This window comes from Grammomys surdaster, unplaced genomic scaffold (genome assembly GCF_004785775.1).
Source record: "Grammomys surdaster isolate TR1022 unplaced genomic scaffold, NIH_TR_1.0 265, whole genome shotgun sequence".
Classification (NCBI taxonomy): domain Eukaryota; kingdom Metazoa; phylum Chordata; class Mammalia; order Rodentia; family Muridae; genus Grammomys; species Grammomys surdaster.
This window is the reverse complement of record NW_021604706.1, coordinates 2,918,162-2,936,525: the sequence shown is the minus strand read 5'-3', so window position 1 is coordinate 2,936,525 and position 18,364 is coordinate 2,918,162. Positions and strand designations below refer to the sequence as shown.

The following is an 18,364-nucleotide window of genomic DNA, read 5'->3' as shown; positions in this document are numbered from 1 at the left end:
GACAAAACGGCAACCAACAGATTGGGAAAAGATCTTTACCAATCCTACATCTGATAGAGGGATAATATCCAATATATACAAAGAACTCAAGAAATTAGACTCAAGAGAATCAAATAACCCTATTTAAAAATGGGGTATAGAGCTAAACAAAGATTTCTCAACTGAGGAATCTCAAATGGCTGAGAAGCACCAAAAGAATTGTTCAACATCCTTAGTCATCAGGGAAATGCAAATCAAAACCACCTTGAGATTCCACCTCATATCAGTCAGAATGGCTAAGATCAAAAACTCAGGTGATAGCAGATGCTGCAGAGGATGTGGAGAAAGAGGAACACTCCTCCATTGCTGGTGGGATTGCAAGCTGGTACAATCATTCTGAAAATCAGTCTGGCGGTTCCTTAGAAAATTGGACATAGTATTACCTCAGGACCCAGCTATACCACTCCTAGGCATATACCCAGAAGATGCTCCAACATGTAACAAGGACATATGCTCTACTGTGTTCATAGCAACCTTATTTATAATAGCCAGAAGCTGGAAACAACCCAGATGTCCTTCAACAAAGGAATGGATACGGAAAATATGGTACATTACTCAATGGAATATTACTCAGCTATTAAAAACAATGAATACATGAAATTCACAGGCAAATTGATGGAACCAGAAAATCTCATCCTGAGTGAGGTAACATAACCACAAAAAACACATATGGTATGCACTCACTGATAAGTGGATATTAGTCCGAAAGCTCACAATACCCAAGATACAACTCACAGACCACATGAAGCTCAAGAAGGAAGACCAAAATGTGGATGCTTTGGTCCTTCTTAAATGGGGGAACAAAATACTCACGGGAGCAAATACAGAGACAAAGTGTGGAGCAGAGACTGAAGGAAATGTCATCCTGAGTCTTCTCCACTGGGAGAATATACATATCCATCCCATATACAGTCACCAAACACAGATACTATTGTGGATGCCAGAAGAGCAAGCTGACAGGAGCCTGATATAGCTGTCTCCTGAGAGGCTCTGCTAGAGCCTGACAAATACAGAGGCGGCCAACCATTGGACTGAGCATGGTGTCCCCAATGAAGGAGTTAGAGAAAGGACTGAAGGAGCTGAAGGGGTTTTGTAACCCCATAGGAAGAATAACAATATCGATCAACCAGATTCCCCCCCCCAGAACTCCCAGGGACTAAACCACCAACCAAGGAGTGCACATGGAGGGACTCATGGCTCCAACCACATATGTAGCAGAGGATGGCCTTGTAGGACATCAATGGGAGGACAGGCCCTTGGTCCTGTGAAGGTTCGATGTCCCAGTGTAGGGGAATGCAAAGGGGGAAGGTGGGAATGGGTGGGTGGGGGAACACCTTCATAGAAGCAGGGGAGGAGGGTGGGATAGGGGGTCTCAGGGGGTGGGAAAGGGATAACATTTTAATTGTAAAGAAAATATCCAATAAAAGAATAAGTTTAAACAAAGTGATTTATAGGCTTTGGACCACCTAGTCAAATAGTGGCTAGTTACAAATGGAATATCCAAGAATCCAGTAGTTGTTCAGTCCATGATGCTACATATCTCAGCGGGTTTCCAGTACACATCAAAGTCCCAAAGCGCTAATGCCAGTCAAAGAATGGACTTCCTAAGGAGAGTAAAAGCAAGTTGGCAAGAGAGCTTCCTTCTTCCATTTCTTTTATTTAGGCTGCCAGCAGAAGATGTGGTCCATATTAAAGATAGATCTTCTCACTTCAATGTTCTGGATTAGAAGTGGGTCTTCCAACAGAGTCAACTAACCTGGACCTTGGGGGCTCCCAGAGACTGAGCCATCAACTAAAGAGCAGGCATTGACTGGACCTAGGCGCCCCTGAACATATATAGCAGAATTTAACTTTGGGCTTCATGCAGGTCCCCCCAACAACTGGAGTGGGTTGTCTCTGAATATGTTGCCTGTCAATGGATCCAGTTCTCCTAACTGGGCCAGCTTGTCTGGCCTCAGTGGGAGAAGATGCACTAACTATTTCTCCAGTGACTCGATGAGCCAGGGGGTAATACTCATGGGAGGGTGCTCCCCCTTCTCAGATGAGAAGGGGTTTGGGGGATCTGTGTGAGAGGGTACTGGGAGGAGGGGGCTGATATTGGGACGTAAAGCCATTAAAAAAAAACAAATTAAAAATGGGTCTTCCCACTTCAAATAACTTAAGAAAGAAAAAAAATTCCTAACTGGTATGCTCAGTCATTTGGGTTTCAGTTGACTCCAGATACAGTCAAATTGACAACCAAGAATAGTTGCATCAAGTCCACCCAATTCTAACACACATGTAACCTTAACTATCCAACACTGGCCTGCATTTTCACTTGGAGCTAGCCCAAACTGGCAGAACAACCTTGCATACCAGGCCTACAACCAAGAGCTTCTGTTTATCCTCCACAAAATGCCCTCAAGTCCTACCCACAATGCAGAGCATCTACATGCTCTGCCCGTTGCCCACGCACACTCCACCCACTACATAAATGCTCACAAACCACAAACAAGCTCCCATGGAAAAACTCCCACCGCTGCACACTACATGCCCCACTCATCATGTACAGTGTACGCATGTCTCTATTAGGCAAAAGGCAGCCCCCCATGCCCAACTAACTGTGGACAAAACTCCTTCAGGCCTCACTGTTCATATGGAGCATGTTTCCTGTCACTGCAATCCTCTGACCCCACTTGCTCTTCACTTTTGTGTGAGAAAACAACCCAGTGTTTATATGAGAGAGGCCCCTGAATTGTCAATTAGTTGAGGTTGTAGAGAGCTGCAGTGTGGCAGTGATCATGCTAGAGGAGACTGGAAGCAGCACCAGCTGTGTGCTAAGCCTGGGTAGCACGTCCCATGCGAAGAAGCAGAACTCAGTGGCTGTCAACAAGGACGCAGAGCTCAAACTCACACGTGGAATGTAAAGCAGGAGCTAAGCCTCAAGGGCTGTAGGGCAACTACACAGATGCAACCCTACATACAGAATGTCAAGTAAGCTCAGGAATAGGAAATTCCTAAAACTCGGTGAAAGACATTTGGTGACATCACTGATAAAGCAGTAGTCACAGAAAAGGGAAGGGATGTAATTATGCTTTGTGGCATTTTATCACTGTGGCAAGACCAGGAGAAGTAAGGTTCCTTGTCTTTTATGTATTGAAATTTTGTCTGTGTCCAGTTAACTGCAAGGCTTTTTTCTCTTATCCTAAGCTGAATTTCATTCTTTCTGTCATACAGAGATTTTTTACTCTTTTAAAGTCTTATGTTTCCCACACACAAATACACTTTCTGGCCAAGTACCAAACTCAGCTACAGTGAAATTCAAAGTTCTGTCATCTTCCAGGCTCCACTAAAGAGAGTTTGGAGAACATAATCAGTAGTTAGACAACTGTATATTTATTTTTTAATATTTTAATTATGTGTATGAGGGTCTGCATTAGTTATATATGAACATGAGTGCTGGTACCATTAGTGCCAAAGGCCATCCCCTTGGAACTGGAGTTACAGACAGTTGTGAACAGTGTTGGAATGTTAAATATTATACTTGGGTCTTCCTTCTAAGACATTCTTCATTTCCCATAAGAAAGAATCCATGTTTACAACTAGATTAGTAAATTTCTCAGCTCATATCCTTCTTGTATATGTTAGTTTAGATAAGGTAGTCCACACTACTTTTATTTTTGAATTATTTCAGTCACTTTTAAAAGCATTCTTGAGGTAATTTCAAAGGCAAAACTCTCTTTAGTTTTCTATTAGGTCTGGTTTGAGCTAGCTCATGTCCCAAATGCCACGTCAGTGAATCTTTATAAGCCTCTCTTTATTTAGAGCTGTTTCTCAAAGTACCATGGGATATAACATAGAAGTGCTCACTAATTTAGCACCAATGCAATATTCTACACATTGTAATAAAGACTTGTACAGACACATCCATGACTGACCTTTACCCCAGGACACTGTATACCTTGAGGATATCTTGATGACTGTGTGATTACCTATGTAAAACAGTTATTTCTCAAATATTCAAGCCTTTTTAGTATTCCTTTTGATTCTGCTTGCCTGTTGGAACAGCTTTTTCTTGAATTCATCTTTCTTTTCTGCACTTTATCATATGCAACTAAAACAGCAAAGTGATACTTGTACTATTCTCTCAGAAATCTCCTAAGCCAGATCCAAAATTTCAATTGATATGTTCTTTATCTTCCTACAGAACATGTTGGGTGTTTTTCCATTTTTCCCTTACTAAATAATGTGGGATACATTTTACTAAGTGTCCTCATTCTGGTCTCCACCTGATGCCCCAGTACCAAAGCCAATGCCACATTATGGTGGGATATAATATCCTTTTATGTATTACTTAGCATTTGCTATGAAACAAATCAATCCAATATGCAGCTGTTTAAAGTGGTGGTTATTTATCGTACACTGCTAGTTTAGCTGGAATAGCTGATATGGCTGTTCTGAGCAGGACCGTCTTGGATAGGATTAGAAATCTAATAAGGTCTCATTCCTATGTCTAAGACTTGGCAAGCTATTTGGCCAACCAGATCTCAGCTGAGCTGGCTTGCCCTGCTCTATGTGGTTTTCTTAATCTCCCAATAGGATGATCTGAGACTCCTCACACAGAAGTCTAGGGATTCCAAAGAGCAGTTAGAAAGAATAAACCTTGAGGTAGGTTTCCACATATCTCAAACCCCTTTTAAAATCTCTTTCATAAGGTCCTCTGGCCAAAACCAATCATAGTCAAAGTCAAAAGTCAAGGAGCAGAGAGAAGCTACTTCTTAACAAAAATATAACAGAGTAACACTACAAAAGGGCATTCATAAAAAGTGCCTAACTGGGACACACAGGGTAGAAAGGATAATAGGGAGAGATTGATTCATGGGAACAACGTAACTGATAGACTAAAGGAATAAGTTCTGGTGTTCAATTACACAGATGGTAATTGTGGTTAGCAATATGACATCATGCAGTTCAAAATAGCCACAGGAAATTATTTCAAATCATTTCATTGTGCAAAATTGATATTTGAGGTGATAGATTAAAAACATCACACTGTAGCTCATAAAAATTCAGAATTAATAAATAAAATGAATTGAACACATTAAAATCAAAGACATTTGCTCTTCTGTTCAATACAAATGGAAACCTAGGAGAAAATATTATACACACACACACCTGTGGCTACTGTACTTCTAGCAAATGCAAGAAGTAAAAATATTATCTCATGTTCAGCAGAATGAGTAACAGGATCATTCTATGTTACCATATAAAATTATGTCTGCAGATGTATATATACAGAAAATCAAAATGACTTTTGACTTGTGGGTACATTTGAAAGAAATATTCAGTGGCAAAAAAATTGATAGACACAATCACTCTACTTTTGAAAAGGAACTTAGACTCTTCCTGTTACACAGTCTATTTCACCACAAAACTCTACACAACTGAGAATTTTACACATCAAATGCACTATTTTGTTGCTTTATCATTCATTTTGGTGTTACTTTTAATTACTTACATTACTGAAACTTGCATAATTTCTTTCCAAAAACGAATTTGGTAACAATTTACTTTGTAATGTAGGAATATAGGAAGACATTTCTTAATGTATCAAACTAACATTCTTCCCAATATGAATTCTGCTTTGTGAGGCCATGCAAACATAAAAATTCTTCCTTTCCGATATATTCTTAAAGAGTCTTTTCAAAACATTTTTTCTTATCTCATGTGAGATACCTGGATGTTTTGTACAGGGTATTTACACAAATATGTCCTAGATGAATCTTACAAAACACACTTAGATTTGACTTCTATCATAAGGCTGTCTTGTTTTGATGAAGCAGGGTTAATTTCAGGTATGAATACTTCTGTGCATACTTAGAACTGATTTCTGAGTAAAGCCCTTTCCACAGTCACTACATTTATAGGGTTTATCCCCAGTGTGAACTGTCTGGTGTTTATTGAAATTAGACCTGTCAGTGAAGGCCTTCCCACACTCTGCACATATATATGGTTTCTCTCCTGTGTGGATTCGCTGGTGTACTTTGAGATGTGGTTTCTTGAAGAAGGATTTCTCACAGTTAGGACATTTATAAGGTTTTTCCATAGTGTGGATTTTCTGGTGTGTAATTAACTGTGACTTCTGGATGAAGGCCCTCCCACAATTGGCACAAACATGGGGCTTTTCCTCAGTATGAATGGTCTGGTGTTTATTGAAATTTGACCTGTCAGCGAAGGCCTTCCCACATTCAGCACATATGTAAGATTTTTCTCCAGTATGAGATTTTTGGTGAGTATTGAGGTTTGACCTGTTGGTGAAAGCCTTCCCACACTCAGTGCATATGTAGGGTTTTTCTCCAGTGTGAATTCGCTTATGCATCTGAAGTTGGGACTTAGAAGGGAAGGATTTTCCACAGTCACTGCATTCATAAGGCTTTTCTCCAGTATGAATTCTTTGATGTGCAATCAAGTGTGCCTTCTGGATGAAAGTCTGTCCACATTTAGTACATATATAAGATCTCTCTCCTGTGTGAATTCTCTGATGCATTCGGAGTGTTGACTTTTGGGTAAAGGCTTTCCCACACTCATTACATTTGTGACGTCTCTCCCCAGTATGGATTTTCTGGTGTATATTGAGGGCTGAACTCAAGGAGAAGTCTTTCCCACATTCACTGCATGAATAGAGTTTTTCTCCAGTATGGGTTGTTTGATGTCTAAGTAGAGATGGCAGCTGGAAAAACGATTTTCCACATTCACTGCACTTGTACACTTTTTCTCTAGTGTGAGTTTTCTCATGCATCTTTAATTCAGAATTCTGGATGAATGCCTTCCCGCATTGAGTACATATGTATAGTTTTTCATCTCTGTGAAATCGCAGATATATACTAAGTAGTGGCTTCTGTGTAAAAACATTTATGCATTTACTAAGTTCACGATGTTTTTCTACATTGTGACTACTGGAAGCAGTGAAAATATGTGATTTTTGGGTGAAGATTCTTCCAAATGCATCACATGTTTTTGGCTTTTCCCCAACAGGAAACATCATACTTTGTCTACATGTATGATTGATTCTGACAACTTTTCCATACTGATTACTTTCACAGAATTCTGTTCCTATATGTGGATTTTCAAGATTAGTATAACAAGTACTGTGGGCAAAATCTTGCCTGTGGCTCATTATTTTGTCAGAATTCTTTGTTGCTTTGTTTTTATTATGAATTTGTAAGTCTAAATTATGCTTAAAATGCTTTCCAAATGGGTCTTTTTTATGGAGTCTTTTCTGTGAAAGAACATTTGGTTTGAGGTGTACATGCTTTCCAATATCTGTACATTCAGAATCCCTCTTAGTATTCAATATTTTCTTACTGAAAGCAGCATGATTCAAAGGATAGAACTGGTTTCCCTGGTATCTTTTCATCCATTCAGCATCTTGCCACATGTCTTCTAAGACGGAATACAACGAATCATCTCTTGAATCTTCATCCACTGTTTCACCATAAACTGTAGCTTTTTCAGAAATTCTTTTTTCTGAGTTATTATTAATCCTAAACTTCTCACCTAAGAGAAAAATACAAAAATTGACATAAAGAATAGATTGTGAAAGATGAAAATGTATATGTGTGTATTCTAAGTCGAACTCGTAAAAATCAGTAACTCTGATGACAATAGTGACTGAAAATACATACAGAACACTTACTATGTGACGACCTCTATTGATACTTACACTACTCTAACTTCCAAGACTAAATCCTCTCTCATCTCATTCTTTATCTTGCCTAGCTTTTTTATTGATTGCTGGCCTGAAACTTACTATGCAGATAAGGCTGGCTTCAAATTTGAATGGTAACTGCTGGATTTAAGTGTGTGCCTCTCATCTTATTAGCAACAATACCAAATTAATATCATAAATTAAATTATCCATTATATCTATATGAGTAAGTACTATAGTTCTAATTTACAGGAACAATAAATGGATGTCTATATTCCATTTCTATATCCAAGATGCAATTTTTTCTTTCATTACACAAAACACACACACAGACACACACACGAGATAAGCTACTACACATATACACATATTTATCAAAAAAGATAGGCCATCTGTGGTAGACACTAATAAGGATGTCCAGTCAAATGACCTTTCTGAGCCTCCTTTGAAGATTGGCATTCCCATGTAACAGTGTTCTCATCAACTGAATAGGAAAGAAAATTATAGGTACACTTTCAAACTAGAGCATCAGAACCTTAGACATTTTTCCAAGTCCACCTTTCTTTTATGCTTACTAAATCTGGACTTGGCAGCAACGAAGTTTCAAATATGCAGATGTCAGAAAAAATTATAAGAGGTTGAATAATATATGGTAAAAAACAAAAACAAAAAAACTAAGGATTCCTAAATAAATATGAATATCAAAGTTTTCTGTAAGAGTGGAATAAAATCATTGCATAATTAAATAAATGTATCTTTTTGTTTGTTTGTTTTGTTTTCTGCTTGGGGATTCATTTTATTCTTGAGACAGGGTCTCTCTGGCTGGCCTAGAATTCACTATGTAGATTAGCTTGGTTTCAAACATGTGATCCTCCTGCCTCTGTCTCCAAGGTGGTAGGAATACAGGCATGCACCTCCATACCTGGCTTATGTTTGTGTTTGTTTGTTTTTCAAGATATTGTCTCATGAAGCCTATCTTGGCCTCAAACTCATAATATGTAGTTGAGGTTGGCTTTGAACTTCTAACCCTTCTGCCTCTACCTTCTAAGTGCTAGTATTATGTGTACCACATGTATACCACTATATCTAGTCAATCACTGTATCTTATAATATCTTTATTAGTACAAATTGGCTTTAACAAAATTCAAGTACTATTCTCTTCCAGAAAAGACATCATATGTTTCCATTACTACAGAATACATGAAACATGTTATATTCTTAATGAATAATTTAAATTGAAACATTATACCACTGAGCTATTCGGTAAGAAATTTTAGACACTGAAAATGCTCTGAGACATCAAATCTAACTTTCTCTTTTTCACATACACATTTTGTCAAAAACTTTATACCCTATTCTTATTTTGTTATATTTTGTTATGTTACGTGAATGTTTTGCCTGCATGCATGCCTGATGCCTGCAGTGGCAGAGGTGGTATTGGAGCCCTAGGAACTAGTTATAAACATTAGAAGATACCATATGGGTGCTGAATATTGAACCCAGGTACACTGAAAGAGTAGGCAGTGTGGGAAAAAAATAATAGGCCGCAGTGGTAGTGGTGGAGTCCCAGAGGCTTTCCACCCACACTGCAGCGGGTCCCACATGCGGCAGGAGGTCTAAGGTTCCAGCGGCCTGAAGGCTTTGGCGGCGGCAGGCCCCAATGACACGAGGAAGTTCTTGATTCCAAAAGGGTTTATTGTCATGGCAGATGGTAGATGGATCTGGTTGTACCCCCATAAAACTCAGGCCAGTCCCGAGTTATATAGGGAGGGAGAAAGGGGGAGGATCTGGGGAGGCATGCTTAATTTGCTCCGCCCCCTGGCCTTCATTAGTATGTAAATCCCTAGAGCCTGAGGCCTGTGGTCACGCCCTCTACCTGTGTACTTTGGGAGGGGCTGTCTGGCCTACGTGACTGAACAATGTAATTCTATGGAGACTAGACTGCTTTTCAGGACCCTGGGTTCTGGGGGTCGTCTCACCCAGAGTCTTGGGGTTCTAGGCACATGCCCAGCCATGAACCAGAATACCCTTACGCACTCCCACAGGTAGTGCTCTTCACTGCTGATCCGTCTCTAGCCTCCTCATTCCTCTATTTTTTCCCAAGACAAGGTTTCTCTGTGTAGCCCTGGCTGTCCGGGAATTTGGTCTGTAGACCAGGCTGGCTATCAAACTAACCATCCTTCTATTTTTAATTTTAATTTTTTCCTCATAATCTTGCTCTAATTTTTTTCTGGAGCCATTAGTCCTGAATTCATAGACATGTCTTAGAAATGGTCTACTTTTCTCTTATTTAACCCTTGATAATCCCAGGCAATATTTAGACAATAGGTACCAATGCTCCTAGGGAAAAGTTTGCCCTCACAGTGAAAAATCTTACATTTCACCCAACCCTAAGAATTTTATAAACAGTACATACAGAAAGACATATCAACTAAGAAAAAAATAGCTATTCATATAAGCTACATTATCAGTACATCCTACAGATTGGGAAAAGATCTTTACTAATCCTACATGTGAATGTAGAGGGAAAAGTTATGGATACTGGGTATATAGAATCCTTTTTAGATATAAAATATTCTTTAGGCTTTCTTTAGGAATGTGGAAAGACCAGTCACCATTACTGGAACTGGCCGACCTGCAAAGAGAAAGGAAAGAATGCAATTTAGTCAGGTGGAACCAAGCTGAGAACCATAGTGACAGGGCAAGGCCGAAGTGACAGTGCAAGGCCGAAGTGACAGGACAGGACTACATTCTTGAGAAAGATAAGCATACAGAGAGTTTTCATCTGATCCTGACTCATGTAGGTTGGGTTCCTTTGGAATGTTCCACTATTTTTATGTTATACCACCCTAGCAACCCCCTCACCCCCTCCTCATTTCCTTGGTTTGTGGTTTTTCCCTTTAAAAACACCCCTCAAACTGGCAGTCGGGGTCAATTCAGCTCCTGCGTGGGCATGCGAATTGACCGGCAGCTAGTTGTCATGCCCTAATAAATAACCTCGCAATTGCTCCGGTATATGGTGTCTCGAGTAGATTACTGGGTGGTCGCGACTTTCTGAGACTTGAGAGAGGGTCTCCCCTCTGCGGAGGTCTTCAGTGACATTGGGCTAATATCAAGCATATATAAAGAACTCAAATAATTAGACTCCAAAAACCCCAAATAACAGAAAATTCTCCACAGAGGAATCTTGAATGGCCAAGAAGCACTTAAAGAAATGTTTCACTTAGACTCTTTGAGAAAAAAGAGTAGAACATAAGAATTGGCCTATATATAAAGAGACTGAGTGAAAGTGTTTATGAATTTTTCCTTCTCTACTTTCTTATCTTTTCTTTGTTGCTTTAAAGTTTAAATTTTTGTGTTTCATTACTTGTATTTATTTTTCTTTTACTTCATTTTTTCAGTGATATTCTAGGTAAACACTTGTGAGTTTCTATTATCTGTGTATTCTTCTTCATTGTGAAGGCCATTTATCGTTCAATCTTATATTTTGTGCTTTACATTTTATATCTATTAATAGTTAATTGTCCATTCTGACTACCCATTGATTGACTTTCATATATATTCTGGTTATCATTGTCAAAAATACCTAAAAAACCCCGTTTATTATCAAATTAATGAATATGCTCATGACCTCTTTCTCCATGGAGTCAACTTAGCATCTTCTATCGTGCAATTGTCCTTACTTTCCAACAATAATCAAAGTTCTCTTGACTCACATTCAATAGCATTTTCTGAAACAGAAGATATCAATTCTTATCCCTCACAGCTTCAATTAACGTAAGTATTTTCTGTATGCATGGAAGTTTTATGAGAATGAAATATAAATTCTTATTTTCAGAGACTTTAAAATTATAAGGGATGAAAGCCCTGAAGGATGATGAAAAGAGAAAGAAGAAAGAGTAAAACATTTATAGTAGGTGAGAGCAATCTGTGGGAGAGCTGGTCATCTGAACACAAAATGAAAATATCTATAGCCTGAATAGACAAATACAACACGATGAAAAGCCTGTGTGCATAGAAATAATTTATGTATGGTAAGCACTGAAGACAGATGAAATATTTGAAGAAAACATAAAGGAAAGCTGTAGAAATAACATTTTAAACTGGCAATAGTGCTCATGAAATAGATGAAACAAAAAAAGTGTAACTGATTATGGGTTATATAATATGGACCAATTGAAATTTTATTTCATAAAGCTAATGCCAAAGATAAATGCAATACCTTACAGGATAAGATGGGAGAGTTGCATTTAAAATGAAATAGAATAAATAGAAATAGAAATAAATATAGAATGGAATTTGCAATTCTTACTAGCAACACAAAAATCTAAGCATATGTAAATATAGACTTGTATTCAGATCCTTATTAGAAACTGGAATGATAGGCTATCTGAACATTTGATTGATTGATTGATTGATTGATCAATGGATTGATTTTGAGACAGGGGTTCTGTGTGGAGCCCTGGCTGTCCTGGAACTTGCTCTGTAGATGAAGCTGGCTTCAAACTCACAGAGATCCACCTGCCTCTGCCTCCCGATTGATTAAGATTAAAGACATCTACCACCACACCTGACTCTGAACAGTATTAAGGAAAAAAAACAAGAATTACAGTATAACTAAGAAAAGATAACTATAAGGGAAAAAAGAAAAAGAATTTGACAAAATTTGGAATGTAAAGAGATTTTTCACAAATATGGCTAACTTCTATCATAGATTAAAGAATACTGACCCATCAACAGCAGCAAATTTAATTTTTAGTTTTTATTTATCCACTGTGTGTGTGTGCACTCTACAGTGTTCATGTGGAGATAAGAATACATTTTATAGTAGTTCTCTTTTTCAATGTGGGTTCCAGCAGTCAAATTTAGGTATCTGTCTTGTATCTTCTGGAGACAGGAGCTGACACAGAGGCCACTGAAGGGTGCTCTACTGGTTTTCTCCACATGGCTTGTACAGCCTCCTTTCTTATAGACCCCAGAACCACCACTTCATTGGTGACACCACCCACAATGTGCTGGATTGCTGAGGGCATCAATCACTAATTAAGAAAATGTCTTACAAGCTTGCCTATAGACAGATCTTATGAAGGCATTTTCTCAACTGATATTCCCTCCTTGCAGACTATAGCTTGTGTCAAGTTGACATAAAACTAGACAGCACAGTATTCAAGTGCCTTTAGTCAGTGAGTCTTGTGGAAAAATGAGGGGAAGGATTGAGAAAGCCAGAGGGGTCAAGGACACCACAAGAAGGCCTACAAAGTCAACTAACCTGGGCCCATGGGGATTCAAAGAGACTGAACCACCAAACAGCATATGTGGGCTGGACCTAGGCTCCCTACATATTTGTAGCAGATGTACAGCTTGGTCTTCCTGTGGGCCCCCTAATAACTGGAAAGGGGACAGTCTCTGTTACCTTCCTTTGGATTGCCTTCCCTAGCTAGGCTGTCTTGTCTGGCCTCAATACAGGGGCAGGAGGGATGTGCTTAATCTTGCTGAGAGTTGATGTGCCAGAGCAGGTGGGGTTCCCATGGGGGACTTCCCCTTCTCTGAGGAGAAGAGGATGTTAGTGTAATGGAGAGTAGGGCATGTGAAGGTATGACAGGCAGGATAGGAAAGAGGGAGGTTTTGATCGGGATGTAAAGTGAATCAATATATAAAAAAATTTCCCATCAAGAAAACTTCACATCCCAATACCTGAAACACTGAGCCTCAAGAGGCTTGAGAATTCAAGACTAGCCTGAAATACATATATATCTATTTATGTATAGATCTATATATAGTTCCAGGCCAGTCTAGGCTATATAAAAGACACTTTCCAAAAAAAGAAAGAAGAAAAAAAAGAAGAAAATTTGAAGCATAGATGGGTTTTCTAGTGAATTCCATAACTAATAAAAGTATAAATAATATTTCATAGACTATTTCCAAAAATAGAGAAATACCTTAAATTTCATGTTGCCAGGAAAATCTTAATATAAAAAGATGAGAAAGACATTGTCCAAAACAAAATCTATGAAACAATACCAATAACTAAAAAGAACATATTTTAAACAAAGTATTGATAAGTAGAAGCTAACTCTTTATATTGACAATACACTAAAATCAAGTTGTATCTATCTCAGAATCACAAGGTTAATTCAACAATTAAAAAAAATCAAGAATGCAGCATACCCAAACTTATGGGACACAATAAAAGCAGCACTAAGAGGAAAATGCATAGCACTAAGTGCCCTGCTAAAGAAGTTGGAAAGATCCTATACTAGCAACTTAACAGCACACCTGAGAGCTCTAGAACAAAAAGAAGCAAACACACCCAAAAGGAGTAGATGGCAGGAAATAGTCAAATCCAGGGCTGAAATCAACCAAATAGAAACAAAGAGAACTGATACAAAGAAAGAACAAAACCAAATGCTGGTGTTTTTATTGTTGTTGTTGTTTGAGAAAATCAACAAGATAGATAAACCCCTAGTCAAACTAATTAAAGGGCACAGAGACAGTATCCAAATCAACAAAATCAGAAATGAAAAGGGAGCCATAACAACAGAAACTGAGGAAATTCAAAAAATCATCAGCTCCTACTACAAAAGCCTATACTCTACAACACTGGAAAATCTAGATGAAATGGATGATTTTCTAGACAGATACTACTTATCAAAGTTAAATCAAGAGCAGGTAAACTATGTAAACAGGCCCATATCCCCTAAGGAAATAGAAGTCATTAAAAACCTCCCAACCAAAAAATCCCAGGATCAGATGGCTTTAGGGCAGAATTCTACCAGACCATCAAAGAAGAGCTAGTACCAACATTCCTCGAACTATTCCATAAAATAGAAACAGAAGGACCACTACATAATTCATTCTATGAAGCCACAATTACTCTGGTACCTACACAAGGACTCTAAACCACACAAGGACCTAACAAAAAAGAGAACTTCAGACCAATTTTGCTTATGAATATTGATGCAAAAATACTCAATAAAATTCTCACAAGTAGAATCCAAGAACACATCAAAACCATCATTCACCACGATCAAGTAGGCTTCATCCCAGGGATGCAAGGTTGGTTCAATATATGAAAATTTACTATATAAACAAACTCAAAGAAAAAAATCACACAATAATCTCCTTAGATGCTGAAAAGCCTTTGACAAAATACAACACCCCTTCATCTTAAAAGTCTTGGAGATCAGGAATTCAAGGCCCATTCCAAACATAATAAAAGCAATATACATCAAACAAACAACCAATATCAAATTAAACAGAGAAATACTTGAAGAAATCCCACTAAAATCAGGGACATGACAAGGATGCCCACTCTCCCTGTATCCATTCAATATAGTACTGAAGGTTCTAGCTAGAGCAATAAGACAACAAAAGGTGATCAAAGGGATACAAATTGGTAAAGAAGAAGTCAAGGTACCACTGTTTGAAAATGATATGACACTACACATAAGAAACCCCTAAAATTCTACCAAAAAACTTGCCCAGCTGATAAACAACTTCAGCAAAGTGGTTGGATATAAAATTAACTCAAATAAATCAATAGCCTGCCTTTATACAAATGATAAACAGGCAGAGAAATAAATTAGGAAAACAACACCTTTTACAATAGTCACAAATAATAAAATATCTTGGGGTAACTCTAACCAAACAAGTGAAAGATATGTATGACAAGAACTTCAAGTCTCTGAAGAAAGAAATTGAAGAAGACCTCAGAAAATGGAGAGATCTCCCATGCTCATGGATTGGTAGAATTCATATAGTAAAATTGCCCGCTCTACCAAAAGCAATCTATAGATTCAACACAATCCCCATCAAAATTCCAACACAATTCTTCAAAGACATGAAAAAGAGCAATTCTTAAATTTTTATCTGGAATAACAAAAAACCCAGGATAGGAAAACAATTCTTAACAATAAAAGAACTTCTTGGTGGAATCATCATCCCTCACTTCAAGCTCTACTACAGAGCAATAGTGATAAAGAACTGCATGGTATTGGTACCGAGACAGGCAGGTTGAACAATGGAATAGAATTGAAGACCCAGAAAAAAAAACCACACACTTACACTTGATCTTTGACAAAAAAGCCAAAAATATACAATGGAAAGAAAGAAAGAATCTTCAATAAATGGTGCTGGTATGTATAAAAATAAAAATACATCCATATTTGTCACCTTGCATAAAGCTCAAGTCCAAGTGGATCAAGGACCTCAACATAAAACCAGATACACTGAATCTAATAGAAGAGAAAGTGGGAAAGAGCCTCTAACTCATTGGCATGGGAGGAGGCAGGGATTTCCTAAAGAGAACTCCAATGGCTCAGGCTCTAAGATCAAGAATTGATAAGTAGGACCTCATGAAACTTAAAAGGTTCTGTACAACAAAGGACATAGTCAACAGGACAAATTGCCAATCTACAGATTGGCAAAAAACAAAACAAAACAAAACAAAAAACAAAAAAACTTCACTAAGCCCCCATCTGATAGAGGGATACTTTCCAGAATATCTAAAGAAATCAAGAAGCTAACCTCCAAAAAGCCAAACAACCCAATCAAAAAATGGGGTATAGAACTAAACAGAGAATTCACAACAGAGGAATCTTGAATGGGTGAGAAGCATTTAAAGAAATGTTCAAAGTCCTTAGTGATCAGGGAAATACAAATCAAAACAACCCTTAAATTCCAACTTACACAAATCAGAATGGCTAACATCAAAAACTCAGGTGACAGCTGATGTTGGTGAGGATGTGCAGGAAGAGGAACACTCCTCCATTGCTGGTGGGATTGCAAGCTGGTACAACCACTCTGGAAATCAATTTGGAGGTTCCTCAGAAAACTGGAAATAGATCTACCTGAAGACCCAGCTATACCATTCTTGGGCATATACCCAAAAGATGCCTCACCATGCCATAGGGGTACATGTTCCACTATGTTCATAGTGGCCTCATTTGTGATAGCCAGACGCTGGAAACAACCCAGATGTCCCACAACAGAAGAATGGACACAGAAAATGTAGTTCATTTACACAATGGAATACTATTCACCTATTAAGAATGAGAACATGAGTTTTGCAGGCAAATGGATGGAACTAGAAAATATCATCCTAAGTGAGGTAATGTAGACCCAAAAGGACATGTGTGGTATGCACTCACTAATAATTGGATATTAGTCAAAAAAGTACAGAATACCCTGGACACAATCCACAGAACTCAAAAAGGTCAACAAGCTGAAGGGTCCAAGTGAGGATGCCTCAATCCCACTTGGGAGGGAGAAGAAAGCAATCAAGGAGGGCAGAGGGAGGAAGCAACCTGGGTGGGAGAGGAGACAGGGAGGGGAAAGTGGAAACATGATCAAGTACTGAGTTGGGAACAGGAGTGAAGCCCTAAGGGCCAGCAGAACAAACGGAAACAGGCAACCTCGGGAGGTAGGTGGGGGACCCTCTAGAATGTTCCAGAGACTTGGGAAGTGAGAGACTCTCAGGACTCAAAGGGAGGTACCTTAGACAAAATGCCGTACAATGGGGAGAGGGAACTTGTAGAGTCCTTCTCCAGTAGAAAGACAGGGCATCAAGTAGAGGGATGGGGTTGCCATCCCACAGTCAAAAACTCTGACCCAGAATTGTTCCTGCCTAAAAGAACTGCAAGGACAAAAAAGGAGAAGAGACTGAGTGAAAGGAGGTTCAGTAAGCAGTGCAAATTGGGATCCATCTCAAGGGGAGGCTCTAAGGCCTGACACTATTACTGATGCTATGGTGTGCTTACAGACATGAGCATGGCTGACCTCTAAGAGGCCCAACAAGCAGCTGAAAGACTCAGATGCAAATATTTACATCCAACCAATGGACAGAAGCTGGGGACCTCTGTGGTTTAATTAGGGAAGAGCTGGGAGAAGCTGAAGAGGAGGGTTTCCCCATAGGAAGACCAGCAGTCTCAACTAACTTGAATCCATGAGCCTTCTCAGACACTGAGCCACCAACGAGGCAGCATACAACAGCTGATATGAGGCCCTGGACATATATACAGCAGAGGACTGCTGAGTCTGGCCTCAATGAGAGAAGAAGCTCCTAACCCTCAAGAGACTTGAGGCTCCAGCGAGTGGGAAGGTCTGGTGGGGCAGGTGTTGGGGAATGGGTACAGAGGGAGTGGGGGGGGGGATGGGATGAGGTATGGTCAGAGGGTGGACCAAGATGAGGATAACGACTGGACTGTAAAAAAAGAATTGAGGAAATATAAAATTTATTGATAAAGAAAAGTCAATAAATAGCTTGACTATTGAGAATAGAGCTTCAATAAAAATTGATGTGCAAGTATGTCTGTAGCATGCTTAATTAGATTGCTTTGGATTTATTCCCAGGAGTGGTATAGATAGATCATAGGGTAATTTAATATTTAGAATTTTCAGTTGAGCTTAGATATCTCTTGACAGTTTAGAGAAATTTTAGTGACTATATACTAAACTTCACTTGTAAATACATGCAATTTTATTTAGTCATAAAGAAGAATGAAATTAATGTCCTTTGCAGAAACATGGATGGAAGTCATCATACTGAAAATAAGCCAGACTCAAAAAGACAAATATTACATATATTACATGTTTTCTCTAAAATAAGAATCCTAAATTAATACATATATATATATATAT

The 18,364-nt window shown here is 38.6% G+C and overlaps 1 protein-coding gene across 1 annotated transcript in view; it reads right to left on the bottom strand.

Annotated features, from left to right (window-relative positions):
* Window positions 1–5,686: 5,686 nt before the first annotated feature.
* The window catches only part of LOC114628158 (zinc finger protein 81-like), a 113,798-nt gene continuing 101,120 nt past the window's right edge, over window positions 5,687–18,364 (bottom strand). Inside the window, exon 8 of the mRNA XM_028776106.1 lies at window positions 5,687–7,575. Within this exon, the coding sequence (XP_028631939.1) occupies window positions 5,870–7,575 (1,706 nt within the window). The 3' untranslated portion in view covers window positions 5,687–5,869. The remainder of the gene's footprint in view (window positions 7,576–18,364) is intronic.